The sequence below is a fragment of the Mobula hypostoma genome, chromosome 3 (assembly GCF_963921235.1).
Source record: "Mobula hypostoma chromosome 3, sMobHyp1.1, whole genome shotgun sequence".
NCBI lineage: Eukaryota > Metazoa > Chordata > Chondrichthyes > Myliobatiformes > Myliobatidae > Mobula > Mobula hypostoma.
The window spans coordinates 156554886-156578836 of record NC_086099.1 but is presented as its reverse complement, the minus strand read 5'-3'; the positions used below and the strand labels follow the sequence as shown (position 1 = coordinate 156578836).

General features: G+C 41.0%; 1 protein-coding gene across 10 annotated transcripts in view; it reads left to right on the top strand.

Annotated features, from left to right (window-relative positions):
* cobl (cordon-bleu WH2 repeat protein) overlaps positions 1-23951 on the top strand; it is a 294795-nt gene that overhangs the window by 77770 nt on the left and 193074 nt on the right. For 8 of the 10 annotated variants that reach the window (XM_063043965.1, XM_063043967.1, XM_063043974.1 and 5 more), the window contains one exon: positions 20742-20936. In XM_063043965.1, coding sequence (XP_062900035.1) covers positions 20742-20936 — 195 coding nt within the window. The remainder of the gene's footprint in view (positions 1-20741; positions 20937-23951) is intronic. The other 2 variants (XM_063043966.1, XM_063043970.1) reach the window with 1 other exon arrangement.

Genomic DNA, 23951 nt, shown 5'->3' with positions numbered 1-23951 from the left:
AGCCATGAACTAGAAAAAAAAAATAACGATGGAAGCCACTGAAAGAAAAGACATCAGCACCCCTCCCCACACAAAAAAGAAAAAGAAACAAAATTCACAAACCCTAAATCCTCCAACCCCTCCCTTGCACAAAAAACCAGCAGCTGGAACAGCAAACCCCAAACCCCACAACCCCTCCCATTGCACAAAAACCAACAGATTCCCCACCCAGAAGACAGCAGCCAGAACATCAAAAACCCCAAACCCCACAACCTCTCTTCCTCACAAAAGAAATGGTGGCAACAACATCAAACCCTCTCCCCCACAAAAAAGAAAAGCACCAATAGCACTAAACCCCCAACCCCCTCTCTAGCACACAAAAACTAGCAGATCACCCACATACAAAAACCAACAAGAACATCAGGCCTCAAATCTCCAACCCCTCTCTCGCACAAAAACTAACACACTGCCCACCTAGAACCCTGTCCTGCCAGTCGGCAACAAGAACGAAAACACAGAAAACAGTGAGAAAGGTTATTTGTAAGAACTTAAAATAGAATACCTTGTTTGTGAAAATTTTGTTTTGCCTAATGGTTAAAAATAGTCTTGATTTAAAATGACTTTTTTTTTTGAGATTGATATTTAACATTTGGTTCCTTAAGGTTGTTATAGCTGGTGCAGGGTGGAGTGGGGGGTAGGGGTAAGTGGGGATAAGATCCCATTATCTATTAACTGCTCCCAAAGTCGTGCATCGCGAATAGCCTCTGGCAACTAAATCCAGTCCCTGGCCTCCATGTGTGGCTTAATTTCTAAGCCCGGTGGAAGGGGAAAAGGCGGATTATTGGTGCCTTAAAACAGTTGCTTTCGCTCATCAACCGTGGTTGGCAGCTTATCTAGGAGAAGCAAAACCTCTGCTGCCCTGGGGATATACCCACTCATGGGGAAGGCTTCAGAAGTAAACCCGAGGAGAGGAGGAGCCTGCTACATGGGCAACAGCTTGCTCTCTATGTTGTACTGCCCTGGCTTGCGTATCGAACATAGACAGGGTGTAACATTCATAGTCAACCCTGGCCAACAGAGGCCAGTATTTAACATTTGTGAAGGTAAGTTAGGATGGTTGAAGTTACTGCTAGCATTATATTTGTAGTATTTTGCAAGCCCTTCAAATGGAATTTTTTTAAATGAAGTTGAATCATAGACAATGTCATAAAGGTAGTGAGATTTAGTTAATTGCTGGCTTCAGCCTCACTAGTGTTGACTGTTTTGGATAAGGAACATTTGAGAGTCTGACAAGGACATCTGTAGGACCTCTTAGTGGAATGTTACTTGTCTTCTGGATAGTATTGTGAACATTTTTTACTCCGTTGGGTAGATATCTTAGTTTAATGCCTCTACAAAACATCTCAAACAATGAAACGTTAAAGTTTCCTCTTAACGATTTTCTATATCCCTGTGGTTTATTTAAGTTTTTTTGCTTATTTTACCATCAGTTACTGAATTCAACATGGGTAAAGAAGCTAAAACAATATGTATTATTAAAATGTAATGTGTTTTGGCAGTGCAGGATACTTGATAAATAAACTGGATCTAAATTAACGCTTCATTGCTTCTCAATAGGACTGCATATCAGATTGTGGTTGGTTACATAATCACTGGCAGATGTAAAGTTCTGATCCAGGAAATCTTGTTCTGACATGAATGTATAACAGCCAATGATTGTATAAGTGGTCATTTGTAACATTTAATACAATTATTCTGCAAGTGTCTAATTGCAAGGTGAACCAATTCTCAAATGCGTTGCTCACTTATCTGCTGCATTCAGGTAGTGACAATTGCTTTTTGGTAAACCCAATGGTAACTTTTGTTTCTAGCTTTTTACATTGTGATTTTGTTGATCTGGGTTAGACTGCAGTTTATGGTTGGAACACACATAAAAGTTGCTGGTGAACGCAGCAGGCCAGGCAGCATCTCTAGGAAGAGGTGCAGTCGACGTCCTGACGAAGGGTCTCGGCCTGAAACGTCGACTGCACCTCTTCCTAGAGATGCTGCCTGGCCTGCTGCGTTCACCAGCAACTTTTATGTGTGTTGCTTGAATTTCCAGCATCTGCAGAATTCCTGTTGTTTGAGTTTATGGTTGGATTGAGTTGTTCTCCAATCTTGGCAATTTACTTGCAAATGTTTCATCACCATGCGAGGAAACATCATCAGTTCAAAGTTCAAAGTAAAAATTTATTATCAGAGTACATACTTGTCATCACATACAACCCTGAGATTCATTTACTTAGCAAATCTATAGAACAGTAAATGTAAAGAGGATCTGTAAACATCAGGAACTGTAAACTGTAAGCAAACTGTGTAAATGCAGACAATAAATAACTAACAATAAATAATGAATATGAAATAACAAGGTAAAAGAGTCCTTAAATACTTTATAGTTTATTGTTGCCAAACAATTGATACTGGGACATACAATCATCACAGCGATATTTGATTCTACGCTTCCCACTCCCTGGATTACAAATACTAAATATTAAAAATAGTAAAAATTAGTAAATATTAAAATTTTAAATTATAGATCATAAATAGAAAATAGAAAAAATGGAAAGTAAGGTAGTGAAAAAAACCCGAGAGGCAGGTCCGGATATTTGGAGGGTACGGCCCAGAGCCGGGTCAGGATCCGTTCAGCAGTCTTATCACAGTTGGAAAGAAGCTGTTCCCAAATCTGGCCATATGGGTCTTCAAGCTCCTGAGCCTTCTCCCAGAGGGAAGAGGGACGAAAAGTGTGTTGGCTGGGTGGGTCGTGTCTTTGATTATCCTGACAGCACTGCTCTGACAGCGTGCGGTGTAAAGTGAGTCCAAGAACAGAAGATTGGTTTGTGTGATGTGCTGCGCCGTGCACACGATCTTTTGCAGCTTCTTTCGGTCTTGGACAGGACAATTTCCATACCAGGTTGTGATGCACCCAAGAAGAATGCTTTCTACGGTGCATCTATAAAAATTAGTGAGGTTTTTAGGGGACAGGCCAAATTTCTTTAGCTTTCTCAGGAAGTAAAGGTGCTGGTGGGCCTTCTTGGCAGTGAGCTCTGCTTGGTTGGACCAAGTCAGGTCATTTGTGATATTGACCCCAAGGAACTTAAAGCTTTTGACCTGTTCCACTTGCGCACCACCGATGTAAATTGGGTCGTGCGGTCCGCTACTCCTTCTGAAGTCAACAACCAATTCCTTCGTCTTGCTGACGTTGAGGGATAGGTTATTGTCTTCACACCATGCCACCAGGTTCTTAATTTCCTCTCTGTACTCAAGCTCATCATTACCCGAGATACGGCCTACAATTGTTGTGTCATCAGCAAACTTATATATTGAGTTTGATGGAAACTTGTCTACACAATCATGGGTGTACAGTGAGTACAGCAGGGGGCTGAGTACACAGCCTTGTGGGGCACCGGTGCTCAGAGTGATTGTGGAGGAGAGCTTGTCCCCTATTTTTACAGCCTGGGTCCTGTCTGTGAGGAAATTGAAGATCCAGCTGCAGATCTGAGTGCTAAGGCCCAGGTTCTGGAGATTAGGAATCAGTTTATTTGGAATGATGGTATTAAAGGCAGAGCTGTAGTCAATGAAAAGGAGCCTTACGTATGCGTCTTTATTCTCCAGGTGTTCTAAGGAGGAATGTAGGGCCAGAGAGATGGCATCTGCCATTGACCTGTTGCTCCGGTAGGCGAATTGCAAAGCGTCGAGGTTGACCCATAGGCTGTGGTTGATGTGTGCCATAACCGATCTCTCGAAGCACTTCATAGCAATTGATGTCAGAGCCACAGGTCGATTGTCATTCAGGCATGCCACCTTGCTCTTCTTCGGCACTGGGATTATCATTGCCTTCTTAAAACACGAGGGGATCTTAGACTGAAGCAAGGAGCAGTTGAAGATGTCAGCAAACACTCCAGCTAGTTCGCTTGCACAGGCCAGGAGAACCTGTCCTGGGACGCCATCTGGGCCCGTCGCCTTCCTTGGATTTATCTTCAGGAAGGCCCTTCTAACGTCCTCCTCGGTGACGATGAATCTCGATGCCACTAGGTCCGGTTCATCCGGAGGGAGTGGGACGCTCCTCTTCTGTTCAAATCTTGCGTAGAATACGTTAAGTTCGTCAGGAAGAGAAGCACCACAGTTATTGATATTCCCAGCATTTTCTTTGCACCCAGTGATCTCATTTAGACCCTGCCATAGTCTACTGGCATCCCTCTGGTTAGCCTGGGCTTCCAACTTGGCTTGATATTGCCTCTTGGCGCCCTTAATGGCTTTCCAGAGTTCACACCTGGATTCCGTGTAGCGACTGGTATCCCTGGACCTAAAAGCCGCAGCTCTAGCCTTTAAGAGGGACTTGACCTCATAATTCATCCAAGGTTTCCAGTTAGGGAATACCCGGACCGTCTTGTGAGACACACAGTCCTCCATGCATTTCCAAATTAAGTCCGTGACAGCTGATGCATACTCATCGATGTTAGCTGCTGAGTCCTTGAATACTAACCAGTCCACCGATGTAAAGCAGTCACGGAGGACCTCATCCGTTTCCTCCATCCAACGCAACACCACTTTTGACATCATGACCTCCCACTTCAGTTTCTGTTTGTAATCCGAGAGGAGGAGTACGGCCTGATGGTCCGATTTTCCGAAGTGAGGTCATGGGACAGAACGGTAGGCATCCTTGACTGCTGTGTAGCAGTGGTCAAGTATATTCGGGCATCTAGTGGGGCAGGAGACATGTTGGTATAACTTTGGCAGCGCCTTTCTGAGTGTAGTTATCCCCTTTTGTTCAACAGCCTGATAGCTGAGGGGCAGTAATTGTTCTTGAAGCCCTGGTGGTGCGAGTCCTGAGGCACTTGTACCTTCTACATGATAACAGGAGCGAGAAAAGAGCATGGCCTTGGTGGTGAGAATTTTTGATGATGGATGCTGCTCTTCTCCAGCAATGTTTCATGTAGATCTGCTCAATAGTTGCGAAGGTTTTACTCGTGATGTACTCGGCTGAATCCACTACCCTTTGCAGGATTTTCCACTCAAAGACATTGGTGTTCAGTGCGCTGTTGATTGTAGTATATCCATGTAGACCTCGGTCCTATTTATGAGCTGATTCGGGAAAAATTCCAGACCACAATGCACAAAGTTTGCCACACAGCCAATCAGCAACGAGATTTTCTCCCCACATCACAACTGAGTTTCTGAAATGCCTTCCAATAAACTGATTGAAAAATATGTAAAGACTTAGCATTCAGAGGACACACCACAAGTAACAGTGCACTGATGAAGTCTCCTCACATGATGATGAAACGTTTGCAAGTAAACAGCTCAGTCCAACCGTCAACCACCCAAGCAACATATCTTCCGAATTATTTCCACCTGCAATTTATATTTTGCGGGATTTTATCACTCTGGTTTTAACCTCTGATCTGGTCTCAGGAATTAGAATCAGAGTCAGATTTAATTTCACTGGCATATGTCGTGAAATTTGTTGTTGTGTGACAGCAGCACATTGCAATACGTAATAAAACCTGTAAATTACAGTAAGTAGTGTCATGGTGCATTCTTGGAGGACTGGACCCAGGTGCAGAGGAACTGCAGGCTTTCTCTGTCACAGAGGTTACTGGCACCTACTCAACCCAGGAGCTGCAGACGGCAGGCTCACAACTCGAACCAGGAGCAGAGGAATGGCAGGATTCCTAGGAAGAGACTGAAGCAAGAGGCTAGACATCGGAATACCAACAAAGCTTTGGAGGAGCGACAGGGTGACATCACAAATCAATTTATTCTCTCCAATACAATGACCCCACTAAGGCACTGAATGGGAGACCACTTTAAATAATCATAGAATGTGGGCAACATGTGCCAGCCACAAGTAACTTGACAGGACTAAATTGAAAACACAAGGGCGTAAGAACTCTAGTTTGCATATTGATTAGTAAAAACAGGTATTCAAAAACCCTAGAAGCTCAACGCTGTATGGCGAGCCGCAGGGCTCATGACAAAGGAATATATATATTAAAAAAAGTTAAATTAAATTTGACAAAAAGTGAAAAAATATAGTGAGGTAGTCTTTATGGTTTCAATGTCCATTCAGAAATCTGATGTTCGAGAGGAAGAAGCTATTGCTGCATTGTAGAGTATGTGCCTTCAGACTCCCGTACCTTCTCCCTGATGGTAGCAATAGGAAGAGGACATGTCCTGGGTGACGTGGGGTCCTTAATGACAGATGCTGCCTTTTGTGGAGACATTAGCAATGATCTTTCAAAAATCATTTGACTCTGGCATGGTGTCAAAGGACTGGAAAATCCTAAATATCAGTCCATTCCTTAAGAAAGGAGGAAGGCAGCAGAAAGGAAATTATAGACCAGTTAGCCTGACCTCAGTGGTTGGGAAGGTGTTGGAGTCAATTGTTAAGGATGAGTTTATGGAGTACTTGGTGATGCAAGACAAGATAGGACAAAATCAGCATGGTTTCCTTTAGGGAAAAACTTGTCTGGCAAGCCTGTTGGAATTCTTTGAGGAGATTGCAAGTAGGATAGATAAAGGGGATGCAGTGGATGTTGTATATTTGGACTTTCAGAAGGCCTTTGACAAGCTGCCACACATGAGGCTGCTCACCAAGTTAAGAACCCATGGTATTACAGGAAAGTTACTAACAGGGTTAGAGCATTAGCTGATTGGTAGGAGGCAGTGAATGGGAATAAAAGGATCCTTGTCTGGTTGGCTGCCAGTGACTAGTGATGTTTTGCCAGGGTCGGTGTTGAACCACTTCTTTTTATGCTGTATATCAATAATTGTTGTGTTGGTATGTGGCCAAGTGGTTAAAGCGTCAGTCTGGTGATCTGAAGGTTGCTAGTTCAAGCCTCAGCTGAGGCAGCATGTTGTGTCCTTGAGCAAGGCACTTAACCACACATTGCTGTGCGATGACACCAGTGCCAAGCTGTATCGGCCCTAGTGCCCTTGCCTTGGACAACGTCGGTGGTGTGGAGAGGGGATACTTGCAGCATAGGCAACTGCTGGTCTTCTGTACAACCTGCCCAGGCCTGCACCCTGGAAACCTTCCAGGACGCAAATCCATGGTCTCACGAGACTAACGGATGCCTATGATCAATAACTTAGATGATGGAATAGATGGCTTTATTGCCAAGTTTGCAGATGATACGAAGATCAGTGGAGGGGCAGGTAGTGTTGAGGAAACAGGTAGGCTGCAGAAGGACTTAGACAGATACGGAGAATGGGCAAGAAAGTGACAAATGAAATATAATGTTGGAAAATGCATGGTCATGCTCTTTGGTTGTAGAGATTAATATGCAGACTATTTTCTAAACGGGGAGAAATTTCAAAAAGCTGAGATGCAAAGGGACTTGGGAGTCCTTGTTCAGAAAACCCTAATGGTTAACTTACAGGTAAAGTCAGTGTTGAGGAAGGCAAGTACAATGTTCGCATTCATTTCAAGAGGTCTAGAATGCAAGAGCAGGGATGTGATGCTGAGGCTTTATAAGGCACTGGTGAGGCCTCATCTTGAGCATTATAAACAGTTTTGAGCTCCTCAGCTGAGAAAACGTGCTGGCATTGGAGAGAGTCAGAGGAGGTTCACAAGCATGATTCTGGGAATGAAAGGGTTATCATACGAGGAATATTTGATGGTTCTGGGTCTGTACTGGCTAGAATTTAGAAGGATGAGGGGGGATCTCATTGAAACCTTTCAACTGTTGAAAGGCCTAGATAGAGTAGATGTGGAAAGGACGTTTCTCATGGTGGGGGAGTCTAGAACAAGAGGGCACAGCCTCAAGATAGAGGGGCATCCATTTAAACAGAGATGCGGAGAAATTTCTTTAGCCAGAGGGTGGTGATTTTGTGAAATTTGTTACCACAGGCAGCTGTGGAGGCCAGGTTGTTGGTTGTATTTAAGGCAGAGCTTGATAGGTTCTTGATTGGCCGCAGCATCAAAGGTTACGGGGAGAAGGCTGGGGAATGGGGTTGAGGAGGGGAAAAAGAATCCGCCATGATTGAATGACGGAACAAAGCTAATGGGCCAAATGGCCTAATTCTGCTCCTATGTCTTATGGTCTTTTTAAGGCATCGCTCCTTGAAGATGTCCTGGGTGCTGGGGAGGCTGGTGCCCATGACATAGCTCAGTGAGTTTTTACAATTTTCAGCAGCTTATTTCGATCCTGTGCAGTTCCCCCCACCCCCTGTCACCCCGCCATACCAGATGGCGATACAGCCAGTTAGTATGCTCTCTGCAGTACATCTGTAGAAATTTGTGAGTGTCTTTGGTAAAATACCATATCTCCTCAAACTCCAGATGAAATATAGCCGCTGTTCTTTGTAACTGCGTCCATATGTTGAGCCCAGGATAGATCCTCAGAGATGTTGCCACCCAGGAACTTTAAATCGCTCACTCCTTCCACTTCTGATCCCTTGATGCTTTTGGATCAGAACTGTCGGAATGATTGTGTTATAGGTTTAGCTATTGCCAATAAACAGCATCCTGACATAGGTATTTGTATTGTCCATGTGATCCAAGGCTGTGTGAAGAGCCGATGAGATTGCATCCGCTGTAGACATATTGTGGCGATAGGCAAATTGTAGTCGGTCCAGGTCCTTTCTCAGGCTGGATTTGGACTACTTACTTAGGTAGGAGTGGACTACTTGTTCCTATATATGATATCTAATTGACATATTTATGGGTGAGCATGTGGTCTTGATTGCATGAACATTAGTTTTCCTTCTTTAATGGGGATATTAAATAATTATAGCAAAGATTCTTCACCTTGTAAATATTTGGGAAAAATCTGATCCATAACGTGCTCCACAGTACATCCCAGGGTTACTTGGTTTGTCACCATAAAGCTTGTTGCAAACTTGACATCTTAGTTATCTATGTTTGTAACATTGGAGACCCATGTTCATTTCTGACCACGTATGCTGTCTGCATGGAGTTTCTATGTTATTTTAGTTACCTTCTTGGTTTCCTTGGGGTGCCCTGGTTTCCTCCCACATCCCAAAATTAAGTGGAGTTGCCCCTAGTATGTTGGTGAATGCTTGAAATCTGCCAGCAGTTGAGAATGTGGGGTATATTTTTTTTAAATGAGATTAATGTAGGTTAATGTAAATGTCAGCACAGACTCAGTGGGCAATAAGATCGATTTCCATGCTCTACGGCTGTTTAATATGAGCTACAGACATATGTCATTTTTATGGTAATTTCAGTTGTTAAATTGGACTGTTTTGTGAGGCAGTTGTGTGATTTTTGTTTTGCTTTATTACTGTTAGATTGTATATTAGTACATGGAGGTTATTTAATGCTCTACAGATCTGAGACCATTTCTATAATATTCATGCTTGGGGAATGTGAATTGCTTTGCTCTGGCGGAAGATTATTTTGAACAACTTGGATAAAATGGATTACATTCAGACTAAAATTTATGTAAATCTGCTTTTAAACATTAGCTTTTAAAATACAATTTTCCTAAATCGATTTGTGTTAAGTGTTTACTGACAGCTTTAAGGACACATACTGCAGTTATGTATTGAAAGGCTGTAAGGGGAATCAACTCTCCCAGAATATTTTCCAACGTTGTCTTGTTCACCATGGAGCTTGATCCCTTCTTTATCTCACTATCAGGGAATAGTTGTCATTAAGTATTAATGTTCATTAGGTGTATTATTTTGACTTTAAACCAAGCCTGTAAATTATCAAGGCCTTTGTGGATTTGGAAAAATTCAAAGACACAGTTTGAGAGCAAATATTTGTTATACTAGATAAACACTGAATGTATGTTCAGTGGCTTCTATAGCTGTAGCCCATTCATTTCAGTGTTCGAAGTATTGTGCATTCATAGATACTCTTCTGCACACCACTTATAGCACGTGGTTACTTGAGTGACTGTTGCCTTCCTGTCAGCTTGAAGCAGTCTGGCCATTCTTCTTTGATCTCTCATTAACAAGGTGTTTTCGCCCACAGAACCACTAATCTGAATGTTTAAAAAAAAATTTTTGCACCATTCTTTATGTGAAAATCCCAGTAGATCAGCAGTTTCTGAGATACGCAAACCACCAAGACTGGCACCAACAATCATTCCACAGTCAACGTCACTTAGATCACGTGTTCCTTATTCCGATGTTCAGTCTGTACAATAACTGAGCCTTCTGACCATGCCTGCATGTTTTCATGTATTGATCAGCTGCCACGTGATTGGCTGGTCAAATATTTATTTCAACTAGCAGGTGTACAGCTGTACCTAATAAAGTGGCCACTGAGTGTGTGTTAGAATTGCTGTATAAACAATTAAATTTACATTTAAATTGCAGTCAACAAACAATTTTTTTTAGATAATGACCAATTTTTTTCTTGGTGCTGATGGTAAAAAATCACTTTGTTCTTTAAATGAATACATGAAATCTTTTAAAATACAGAGTGAAAGATGAACTTGAGTTTGACATTTCTTGCCTGAAAACTAGGGCTAATATGAGGTATCATGATGAGTGATTTGGTGAATGTTATAAGAGGTTGATGTGTATGGTTGCATTATATAGTCAGAGTTTTGTTCCTTGGTCTAACGATAAATTGCTACATACAGTGTCTGAAACATCAAAGAGGGCCCTTCATCAGTGAATTAATATTTCATGTGCTCAATGATAGAAATATTTCTTGAAACTTTAATCTATTGCTGTCCACTATAATATGTGTGGTAGAAATAGTGAAAATAGTTTCTCTTGTGAAAGAAACTGTGATTCAAATGATATTGAAGGTAAGTTTAAAGACAATGTGGAATAGAAAACAAGTTTGTAGAGAATAAGTGTTTACATTCTTTTTTATGTGAAGTTGTTTATCAGTTGAAGATTAATGTTATTTGAGTAACTTTGAAATGTAATTTTCTTCTGGAACATGAAACTTAACTGGATAAACATGGTTTAATGCATAACCTCAAAAATGAAACCAAGAATTCAAATTATTTTCTTCAGAAACACAAGGCATATTTAAGAAGAAACAATATTTTTGAAGCATGTCTTTTGATAGTATGGTTGTGAAGATTGTTGCTTTCTTACAATGTGAGTTTTGCATTGTCAGTGCCAGAAAAGAAAAGTAGAAAACAGGAATGTACTTAATGCAATAAGAGAAGAGGTATATTAGACCTAATCTTTCGGAATGTAGCCAGACAAGTGACAGAAGTGTTAGTGGGAGAGCATTTCAGAAATAGAACATAATTCAAGCTATTATAGACAAGGGCAAGTTTGAACAGGAAATTATATTTTAAAAAATAGGGCCCATGACAAGTGATGTGTCATAGTAATTGGTGCCAGGTCCTTTATCGTTAAATATTTTTGATTTGTATGAGAATGTAGGTGTCACAATGAATAAGTTTGTAGATAAAAGCAAGGATGTAATGTTGAAGCTTTATTAAGCACTGGTGAGGCTTCACGGAGTAATGTGAGCAGTTTTGGTCTGCTTATCTAAGAATGTGCTGGCATTGGAGAGGGTTCAAAGGAGTGTCACGAAAATGATTCTGGGATTGAAAGGCTTATCATATGAGGAACATTTGATGGCTCTGGGCCTCTATTTACAGGAATTCAGAAGAATGAGGGGTGATGTTATTGAAACCTGTCGAATGTTGAATGGCCTCGATAGAATGGATGTGGAGAGGATGTTTCCTATGGTGGGGAGTCTAAGACCAGAGGATACAGCCTCAGAATAGAGGGACGTCCATTTAGAACGGAGATGAAGAGGAATTTCTTTAGCCAGACAGTGGTGAATGTGTGGAATTTGTTGCCATGGGCTACTATGGAGGCCAAATTATTTGGTATATTTAAAGGTTGATAGGTTCTTGATTAGTCACGGTATGAAGGGATACGGGGAAAAGGCAAGAGATTGGGGCTGAGAGGGAAAATGGATCAGCCATGATGAAATTGTGGAATAGACTTGATGGGTGAAATAGCCTAATTCTACTCCTATATCTTATGGTCTTATAAGCAAAGCTGGTGGTATTCTAGACAGTGAAGAAGGTTATCTAAGATTTCAACATGTTAAGTGGGAAAGTGGCAGATGAAATTTAATTTGGACATGTACAGTGATGCATTTTGGGAAGTTAAAAAAAGGGCAAAACATGCACAATGAATGGAAGGGCCCTGAGGAGTGTCAATGAACATAGAATATTGGGATTCAAGTACATGGTTTCCTGAAAATAGGACATAAGAAAGCAGTGTTGAGAAGCCAGATGACCTCCTTACCCTCATAAGCTGAGGCATTGGGTATAAAAGTTAGGACATCATGTTACAGTTATACAAAGCATTGGTTAGGCTGCATGGAGTATTGTGTGTAGTTCTGGTCACCACACAATAAGAAGGAAATGATTAAGTCTGAGAACATATATAAAAGATTCAGAAGGATGTTACCTAAATTGAAAGGTTTAGAATATCAAGCTAGGTCTGCTTTCCCTGGAGCAAGAGAGACTAAGAGGTAACATGATAGAGGTATATAAAATTTTGAAAGTCACAGGGTAGGTAGTTAGAGTCTGCATGGTATGGGTATCAAAAACTAGAGAGCATAGGTTTGTGTATGGGAGAAGGATTAAAGGAGATCAAGGGGTAATTTTTTCATGTGAAATAGTTGGCATCTAGAATGAGCTGCCAGAGGAGGTGGTAGAGGCATCTTGACAGGTATTGGAATGGACAAATTATGACTGTGGCAGCAGGTATAAACCAGATAGTTGTCTTTCTGTTTCTAACATCATTGGCAGAGAATTTATTGGAAAAAAATCATGATGGATCGGATTAATCTACACTTGGAAAGGCCCGGTTTAATCAAAGTTAGTCAGCATGCCTTTGAGAAAAATTCAATCAGATGGCTAGACAACATTTCCCAACAGAGGTAACAAAAGGTATTAGTGTGGGCCATTTGGTTGAGGAGGTATACGTTAAATACATTAGGATCTTAGACAAAGTTCCATATGACAAGCTGGTCTGCAAAGTTGGAGCCTTTGGGGTCCAAGACAGGTTGGTAAATTGGATGCACAATTGACCGAAGGTGAAAGTGGAGACTTGCTTTTGTGATAGGAAGCCTGTGACCAGTGGTGTAACACAGGGATTGTTGTTGGGAACCTTACTGTTACTCATTAACAATTTGAATGTGATAAATTAGGAGGTCCGAGAGAAAATTTTCCTGAATTGATACAGTTGAGGATCAATTTTAGACCACAGGGTTAAACTGTTGTTAAAATGGGCAGAGCAAAAGCAGATGGAATTTAATCCCAATAAATGCAAATGCTGCACATTTCTCAACATGAGAAGAATGATGGGGCCCTAAGGAGTATTGAGGGAGACCTTGGCATAACTGGAATGCTGAAAGTGGCAGGAAAGGTAGATTCGATTGTGAAGCTGACACACATTATTAGCCTCGCAAGGGAAATGAGAACGTGGAAGTGTTGTACAACTTTAGTTAGGTCACAGCTGGAATACTGTATACAATTCTGGTTGGATACTAGATTAAGGATGTGATTAAAATGGAAGGAATGCAAAGGAGGTTAACCAGGATGTTAAAAATCTAAGAAAACCAAAGGTGCTCTAAATCTTACAAGAAAATACTGGAAATACTTAGCAGGTGAGGCCATATCTGTGGTAAAAGAAACAGTCAGTACTTCAGGTGGGAGACTCTTTTCACATGCCATAGATTTAAGGTAAGGAGTAAGCAGTTTGAGGGGATTTGAGGAAGAATATATTTACATTAGTTGTAATCTGGAATGCTTCCTGTGTGGGTAAGGGAAGCAGATATTCTCAAGTCTTATGCAGTATACATTTAGACATGCACTTGATTAATCATGGCACAGAAGGTTAGGGATGAAGTACTGGTAAATGGGATTAAAATAGATGGATACTATAGGGTAAACTCAAAGTTTTATTTCTGTGCTGCATGACTCTGACTTTAAAATGGGCAGGTGATTAAATATCAGCGTTTTTTAAAATAGGAATGAGATATACTCTGCCAGACATTTGGTTTGAAAATTATCTCAAATGAATTTAGAGATTATTTTAATCTCTAACTTTGGGTATAATAGTACAGTACAACTTGATGTAGATTATACTTATGATGGAGTGGGTTGTCTGTTGTTTAGTTGCCATGGTATTATCACTGTTTATAGCAATGAAGTGTAACAGATTAAAACTGAAGTAGCTATAGGTCAATCTTGTAAAATTAATGAGTAACTACAGTAGTCAACAATTCAGTTTCAAGGGCTCCCAACTATCATTGCATGATATAGGTTCTTGATATTTTTTGTGAAAAATGGTCAGGAGATCTTTAAAATAATTTAATTTCAGGTTATTTCTAGCATGTTTCTAGCATGTCTAGGAAGTCTGGAGAATAATTAAACTGCAGTATTACTGACTGATAAAATTTTCATAGGAATTATTAGCAGTAAATAAGTAGAGACCAGAAGAATCTGTTCACTGCAGTGGGACGGAATCTTGGACAATTATTGTCAAGTATTCAGTGGGTATGTTGTTTGAACACATGAGCTGTAGTCATCTCTGGAGCCATGTTGCATCTGAAAATACATATTCTATTTTTGTAACTTCACAGCTAGTTATCATTTTTAAAAGTGGAGTTCAAGAAAATTGCTGAAACCACACTATATCTTTCATTAAAAAGTAAAAATTCAACATTTAAACCATCTGTCACGCTCATGTAGAACAGCATTTTTAAAGACAGACACTGACAAAGATTTTATTTTTGATGTGACATGCTGTTCATATAAAATTCTATTTAAAAGCAACAGAGGACACAGGAAACAGTAAAACAATAAACAAATCTGTAGCAAAGAAAAGCAATCTTGTAACCTATAGAACTGTTGCCAACAGGAGTTCTGTTATCACGTAATGATCTAATTGGGTTCTTTTGGCACAATTAATAGGCAACTTCCAAATTCCCACATTTCCGATATGTTCCAGGGAAAAAATAGTCTTATATGAAAATTGAATTTGAGGTGTGATAAACTTTTTCATTGTCCTACCATCTGGCAGTAAGCATGAATCTTGAAAGGGCATCTTTGCAAAATCAATGTTTCTTTCTTCCTAATATACAACATTACAATGCATTTTATTAGCCAGAGGGAATGGAATTGTCGAACACTCTTGTCTTGGGTGTCAGACAATTTTGGGATCTCTCCTGTGTAAATTAAAACGATTCTGGTATTTGTTGTCAGCCATTATTGGAAATGGGAATAACAAAACCTATCCTTGTGAGTGTATTTAGTGAAGCTCATTCAAATAGTATTAATTGCCATTCCTGCATTGCTCAATTTTGTATATAAATGAAACAACCTATTTACGGTGTATTCCTCAGGGAAGGTGTTGAAAAATTACGTCCCGGTCTTAGATATTTTTGTATGCCATTTAGGGACAGGTGGAAGAATTGCTTTTGAACAAATCTTGTGCCTGAACTTAAACCTAGAAAGAGTTCAAAACCATGGCAATTAGAGGATCAGTCATGGTTTCCTCCTGAGATTACCACCATTACAGAAGTCAGAAAATTCCATCCACTCAGTATGGTTAAGAAAAGGCTGAGATCACTAGGTACAAAGTCTATAGGACTAGACAACTATTTATCTACAGTGCAAATGATCTGTAATCCAGGACTAAATGTGCGTCGAGTGCTATCAAGTGGTACTTACTCACTCATAACCACCTCACAGATGTCCAGTTTGGATTTTACCAGAGCTACGCTGCTTCAGGCCTCATCACTGCCTTGGTTCCAATATGGAACTAAGACTGCAGCAAAGGTGAGAGAAAATCCCCTGGACATCGAAGTATCATTTGATGCAGGTGTTGTACGAAGGTACTCTGACAAACTTTAAATCAATGGTCATCAAAGGGAAACTATTCTTCCAGTGGTCAGAGTCTACACAAAGGAAGTATTTTCATGTTGACCCGCCTTGATAGCAACATTCTGCAATCCAAAATTTCTTCATATAGCTGATGTCCATCAACATCAGAGCTGTACAATTCACCCAAATTTTCACACTTCTTCTTTAGGTCGTTACTGTCGATGCTGTAACACAATCCCTCGACATTGAGAAGGAACCCAAACTTGACGTCAGTGTCGTGCAAACGAGCGAACCTTTCGTCCATTTCTCTGTGAAGGCGGTCGAGTGTTCCTTTCATGACTCTTTCCATTTCCTCCTTAGCTGTTAACCCAGCGTCTCTCGAATTCTCATCAGCCATTCGTTTCTTTCGTCTCTGAAGTCTTTCAACTTCAATATTCCATTCTTGACAGAGACCGACTCCTTCTTTGAGTGACACACCGACCAACACTTCTCTTTCATCATAAAAATGATCATGGAGGGCTTTCAAATCCAGGGCAGCATCGTGGAAGTTCATGCTAGGATCATGTAGCCTCTTCTGAATACGGCCAATGCGATTGAGTACTTTGTTCCAAAATCCCAGCAAAATCAGAAAATCGTAATGCAGCATGCGGTTTTACAGCTGCCTTGCGTCACTTCTTGTTTCACTGGTCTCGCTTTCATTATCTATCATGTCCTGGAGAACTTGAAGTATCTCCTTAAGGTACTTATTGATGGGCTTCACTGCTTCTGTCCTTGCACTCCACCTGGTTTCGGACGCCAATTTACAACCACAGGCATGGCATTTCTGAGTTTTTCCCAGTGCTGTATTGAACGAGAGAAAAACACGTAGAGAGCTTCGATGGTTCCAAAAAACATGACCATCATTGTATCCTGCTTGGCTGCATGTACACCCGCCAAGTCGAGTGAGTGATTGTTGCAATTCACAAACACTGCCAGGTTGTTTTTCTCACTTATTCTTTGATGAACACCACTCCTGTGTCCAGCCACCACAGCAGCGTTGTCATAGCACTGTGACTGACAATCTTGTAGCTCCATTTTGTCCTTCTCTAGCTGTTTCAAGATGCCTTCAACTAAGCTCTCAGTATCCTTCTGGCTTTTCTGGATAAAACCAAGGAAGGACTCTCTAACACGGACTGTTTTCCTCTCAAAATCAACTTCCACATACCTCACTACTTCTGACATCTGCTCACGGTGTGCCTGGTCAGGAGTCGAGTTGAACATGAGACCATAATACTTGGCTTTACGAATGCTTCTCAGTAAACTCTGGCGAACAGTGGATGCTATCATGTGGATGAATTCGTTCTGGACACCCAGTGAAAGATAAGACCTGGATCCAGAATGACTTTCCAAATGAGTGAGGTGTTCTTTTATGACAGGGTCAAAGATGGCCAGTAGTTTCAGTAAGCCAAGGAAATTTTCCACATTGGAGTCATCGTCTAGCTGAAGTGACTCCCTGTGTCCTCGCAAAGCCAGGTTCTGAGTCGCAAGGTATTTTATGCAGTGAAGGATTCTCGTCAAGATATCACACCACTTCTGCTTTTCCTTGTCAATCTGTGACTGAAATACCACGTCAATAACTCCTCTTTGTTTCCAGATAAATTTCTTTCCACTGTGTGAACCATTCCTGATGATTCTTGGCATTTTCATGAACGCTAATCTTTTCAGGTGCTTTCCAATGGTTGAATCCACTTTCCTGTTCCAAAGAGGATTGATGGTCTGACCGGGAATAGAGAAGACAACAGATGCAAAATGCAGACTTTTTAGGAGGGGAATAGACCAGCCACAGGCGAGTCACTTCCTCTCCATGACCATTTCCTAATTTCCTCTTGAACCAAGTTTTGTTCATTGAGCATTTATTTGTTGGTAGGAAAGGCCCCTCACTGTTCTGGAAATATTTTGAACCCAGCTTTATTATTTCTGTTCTCAATGCGTCAGACAGAATTGCTTTTCCAGTATCCTTGTCGAACTTCAGAAGTCCAGTGTCATGCTGTTCAGTCACTTCTGGAATGACAGTTCGAGGCTCTTTGACACCATCCAGTTCACTAGGTTCAGTGTCGTCAGGTTCAATCTCGTCAATAAACTCAACATCACCACCACCACCATCGTCTCCCCCTCCTGTCATGTCCACGGTCTCTGTGACAGCCTCACTCTTAATCTTGTCATATTTGGATTTATCTGACTTGAGTTCCTCCTTGGCTTGTGACGCATTTGTACTTGATCCACCTTCAGATTCTAATGAACTTGTAGCGGGTGCAGGTGACTCCATGGAACGTGTCGAACTACTTGTTCCGGGCTTTTCCAAGAAGGGTATGAAGAACTTACTCGACTTCTTGGCTTCCTCCGCCTCCAACTTTTGTCTCTTCCGTCCTTCAGCTCCACTTTCCTTCTTCGTGAAGAAACGTTTCATGGTCTTCTTACACAATGGTATGAAATAAGGCCATCCTAGTGCTTCTTACCCATGATAGTCAAAGACAGATCATACACCTGAAGAAAATTATTTTTTCAGTATCTGAGGATGGCTTGTCTGACTTTAATAGAAACTGCTCAGTGGTGCCCTGCTTCAGTGGTGCCCAGGGCACGTGCCATACCTGCCATACCTTAGATACGCCACTGATTGAAACCCAATGGCACTGCTGTGTAATGGTGCAAAAAGCCATGCTTCTTAAAAGTTCAATTGAAATAACCCTTTGGATAAATATCTGGATGAATGTTGGTAATTTCGGAGTGAACAGACCAGGCTGGAGAAACTGCATGTCACTCTGCCTTCTTTGGAAGGGCTGTTTAGGTTCCTGAATGCTGGTACAAAGGAGATGATGATGCATCTCCTGTAGTTACAAGGCTAAAATGTCTGTGAATGGGAAGGAGTAGATAAAGAGGGATGAGTAAAATGGGGAGTCACAGAGAGACTGGTCCCTGAGAAAATAAAAAAGGCGTGCAGGAATTGTGTTGCAGCTGGTAAAAATGGAGAATGATGTGCTGCATGCAGATGCTGGTAGAATGAGAAGAAAGAACTAACCTCTACCTCTGTACTTCTCCATCTATTGTGGTCAGTGCTCTTGATGTGGCCTCCTCTACATAAGTGAGTCCATTGGTACCCTGCTCCTCCTCTGTTCCTATTTCTCTCCTTCTGATCCACCCAGGTCCTGTCTCTCAGACACACAAGGCCCAAGACAGAGTACTGAAAATGGAGTGAATTAAGAGGTCTGTTTTTAACATTCAGTTGTCTGGAAAACTAGCAAATCTGAGATCATCGAAGACTCAGATTAAGAGTTTTCTTTATCTCTTGTTTCTCAACTTAAAGCCAAGTGATACTAAACATCAAACTTATTGAGGCAGCATTGATCTCTATCTCCGATCTTATCCCTTCACTTTATTTCTGGTCCACTTTTCAATCACCTGAGTGCAATTGGCATATAGATCGTTGGTCACAAAGTTCCAAAGGATTCCGAGACACCAGGATCTAGCAGGTGTCAGGCTAATACACTGCAGCCAGTGTAAGAGAGAAACTAACTTAATATACTTTCCAGTGGTGGTGTATAGTTTTCCCTTTATAAGGATTGCTGTTGTGACTGCATTGGGTGTGAGCACACTCACATGAGGATTTTTCAGTCATATTATAGCTTTGGAAAGGGACCCAAGATGTAGGCATTTACATGGGCTTTGAAACTGTCTAGTTTTTGATAGGCACAGAAGATGCCTCCAGATCTCCTAACGTAACTGATATGCAGGAATTGCCTACTTAGACAGAATACATATGGCAAACTTAACCTTTCAGTGCCTGATTTTAAAGACTTGACTGTGGTGCAGGACCTATTTATCGATCTGTAGACTGTTCTCTTTTTCATTACTGTAAAATTATCAAACATGGAGCAAGAGTAATCTTCATGCTTCAATAACTTGTAACATATGTAACAATTTTAGCTGGAATAGTGACATTCCAAATTTTGAGTTCAGAACATTTTACTTTATGTAACTTGCAAACATGATATACTAAATTTCAGATTACATTACATATCACAGAAGATATTATGGTTGAAGCTGATGCTTGTGTTAGTAAATGTTTTCCATTATCAACATATTTAACTAGATTAGTAATTAGTAACTAGATTAGAAGATTTAGTACATTCAAAATAGTCAGATTAAATGATTTTGACATTTACTTCCTCTCCGTGACAAAATGCATGTTCCATTATGGAAGAATAGTTTGTATGTTGTTGGGAGTAGATAGGCAATTATATATGACGAGACAAAACCATTTCTATTGAGAGGAGAAGGGGCAAAGGCGAGGTACTGGTGCCTTTAAGCCAGTTACTTCGGACAGATGGGGCTCGTCAGCTGGTCTAGGAGAGGGAAACTGATCTCAAACTTCCGCTGTCTTGTCGCAATACCCACTTGTGGCCAAGGCTTTTGGAGTAAATCCCGAGCTGGAGTCCCTAAGGCAGTCCTATGTTGAGTTCAATGTTGACTGGCAACTCCTGGTTTGCCACTGCTGGTGCCAAACAGTATCGGTCTCTGCCGTTCCTTTGGATTCATCAGCAGCATGGAGAGGAGGAGCCTGCTGCAGGGGAAACAGCTTGCTCTCCATATTGTACTGCCCTAGCTTACATTTTTTCTTGGTTTCTTTGTTTCATGGCTGTCTGTTAGGAGCCGAAGCTCAAGGTTGTATAATGTCTATATATTTTGAACTTTGAACCTTGACTGAACAAAGTCAGTAGAACACAACATTCATAGTCAACCCTGACCAATGGGGGCCTTTCTCACATATGATAAACAGTATGCAATGAATGTGAGTGAGTTTGATTTGTACAGTATTCCTTCCAAACAAAGGTACATATTCAGATTGTTTGCATTATTTTCTCTATTAATATATTCATTCTTTTGCAGTAGAATGAAGGGTAGAGCTCCACAACCGCCACCACAGCCAGCTCCTCGGAAGTTCCTCACTGCTACTCAGAATTGTAAAGCTTCACAAAGTGAGCAGAATCCGAAAGACATAAAAGAAAATGTTTTGCCTGGAACAGTGGACCTATTGGTTGTCTTACCAAATGGTGCAGAAAAATCCATTCAAGTGAACGAAAGGTAAGCAATAAATTAGAATCATGTTGACATGGAAATGAGATACAAGATTATACTTTAAGCAGAAATAATTGGAAATCGAAGTTGAGTGAAGACTTCAAACTTACATCCAAACACAAAAAGATTCAAGCAGAAATTGCACAAAGGTATGTTATAATTGCTACATTTTTAAGGTATGTTACTTTTACTAGGACAGCTAGTGATAAATGCAGGTCATTACATCATTGAATTTGAATTTCCTGGCAACAGCTTGTAAAGGGTTCTCGTCATAAATTACTGTTTAAGGAGTTGGTTGCAGCAGTTAACTTATATGAACTGAGAAATTGAGGCAATAAACTAATATACGTGCATAGATCCTTTCTGAAACATTCTGAGAAGTGAATTTACACTTAATTAAAATATTTAAATCTTGAATTAATCACTTGCTCTATCAGATTAATTGGTGCAAATTGTTTGCTGTAATTGTAAACATGGAAAGAGAGTTGTTGCTACTTCGGAGGAGAGCTAACTTGACCAAACCAATGTTACCATCGCTTCTCCTAGCCAATGTCTGCTTGCTAGAAAATAAAATCAACTCACTCAGACTGAGCATAAGCATACAGAAAAAGATGAGAAACTGCTGAAATCTGGTTTTCACTGAAAAATAACAACGTGCCAGACCCAGCGTTTCAACTCAACGTGATGACTATTCATCATCAGGGAAATTCAAAGGAGGTGGAATCTGTTTGTACATTAATAAGGGTTGGTGCACTGTAGTTAGTAATCACTGATCTGGGGAAATTGAAGATCTTACAATTAAATGTCAGCTGCATAGCCTGCTCAGGGAGTTTACTGTTGTGTTCATCAAAGCTGTCTATATTCCCGAGCGTGTGCTTCCTCCTAAATGCTCAGGATGCTGCCTTCTAATGTGATGACAGGACAGCTCTCAGCCCAGCCAGGAGAAAACTTATCTTAGGCATCAAGAGGGCAAAGGACACCTGCACACAAAAATTCAAGAACACATATCCAATAACGATCCCCAGCGTATGTGGCTAAGCATCAAGGGCGTTACTGACTATGCAAGGGAGAAACAGCATTGACTGTTTCAGTGATGCCTCCCTTCCTGACGATCTAAATAACATTTTTGCTTGCTTTGGGGCATGCAGCACAATGTTGGCCATGAAACTATGCCTCCCCCGCGCCCCCCCCCCCCAGGTGAGCGACTGCTGTCTGTAATAGGGTTGCCAACAGTCCCGTATTTGCCGGGCCATCCCGTATATTGGGCTAAATTGGTTTGTCCCATACGGGATGCCCTTGTCCCGTATTTCCCCCACTAAGGTAGAGCGTTCCTATGAAACCTTTCGTGCCAAAATGGCGTAAAGCGAAGAAGCAATTACCATTAATTTATATGGGAAAAATTTTTGAGCGTTCCCAGACCCAAAAAAAACCTAACAAATCATACCAAATAACACATAAACCCTAAAATAACACTAACGTATAGTAAAAGCAGGAATGATATGATAAATACACAGCCTATATAAAGTAGAAATAATGTATGTACAGTATAGTCAGGAAGATTAAGCCAAAACTGATTTGTGGAAAAAAATCGGCACGTACGCGCATGCGCACATCACAAATGCGCACTTCACGCATGCGCACACAGGTGCTCGCGCAAGGCTTCCTGGTCATGGTAGTCTTTCTCGGGGTAAACTCAAGTGTCCCGTATTTGACTGCTACTTTTGTCCTAATTTGGGAGTGAGAAAGCTGGCGACCCTAGTCTGTAACTGCAGCAGATATGAGAAGGACCCAACACATCACTGCCACCAGTTTACCTGCCATCAAAGACATTTATACAGAAAGGCATCTGAAAACGGACAGTAACATCATGAAGCATCCACCCACCCTGGTCATGGTCTGTTTATCCTACTCTCATCAGTAAGGAGGCTATGTTGCATCCATATCAGGAGCAGCAGACTCAAAAACAGGTACTTTTCACAAGCTGTAAGGCTGATCAACTCCTCCACCCACTAATTGCAGCACCACTTTATTATCTACAGCCTAGCATCATTTTATGAACATAAGATCAGTCTATGTATATACGCTATCTGGTGTATTTATATTTATTGGGGTCTTTTGTGTGTTTTTTGTGCTGCTTTGAATGCAGACTAACAATTATTTCGTTCTCCTTTACACTTATGTGGAGGAAATGACATTAAATATCTCAAATCTTATAAGATGGTAACAGCATTTGAAAGGTAAAATGGAATTTCACAATCACAATGGACTTTTGCTTCAGATGAACTGTTTTTAAGAAATCATCCTCATTAAGTAGTATTTTAATTAGTCTTTATCGTCATAAAGAGCTGACATCACTGAATACTTTGTACAATTATCCTGGTTTTCTTTGCTGCTGTAAGCATTTATATCAAATGTGCATTTGCAAGAGAATATAAAAGATTTGCCCAAATTGCAAAATCCTGACTATATTCAATTTGAGTTATTGTGACCAAAATCAACTACCTTCTCATTATACAGTATGTTTGTTCTAAACTGCACAGGCTGCAGTCACACTGTCAGAACTCCTTAATCGCTCATGAGTAGAGATGTAATTTTTAACTGACCACTAAAACCCTGGTTGATTTAGGTCTGTTCTTAAGAATAACAATAATAACTACTACATTTGGAGTTGCACAATGGAATAGGTGTTGGTGGGAATTTCTAATCCTGAATATTTGTTTTGCCCAGTCAGTCAGTCAGTGGGTGCCATCCCAAATCCGGGGTTGGCGGCTATGTACCTCCATCTTCTTCGATCTTGCGACAGCACCGAGTACAGCCTCTCCTCCAGTTTGTTCTCGCTGGCTGCCTTGGCACCGTCTGCTGCCATCCCCGCCGAACTCGAGCCCAAGACCATATCGGCCTCCAGCTGCGGCCGCTTCATCGAGCTCGGCCCTTCCTTAGGCGGAGACCTTGGGCAGGTCCAGGCACACGGTGCAGCACCCAAGTTCATCATGTCTCTTCTGACTAAGGGCATAGCATACG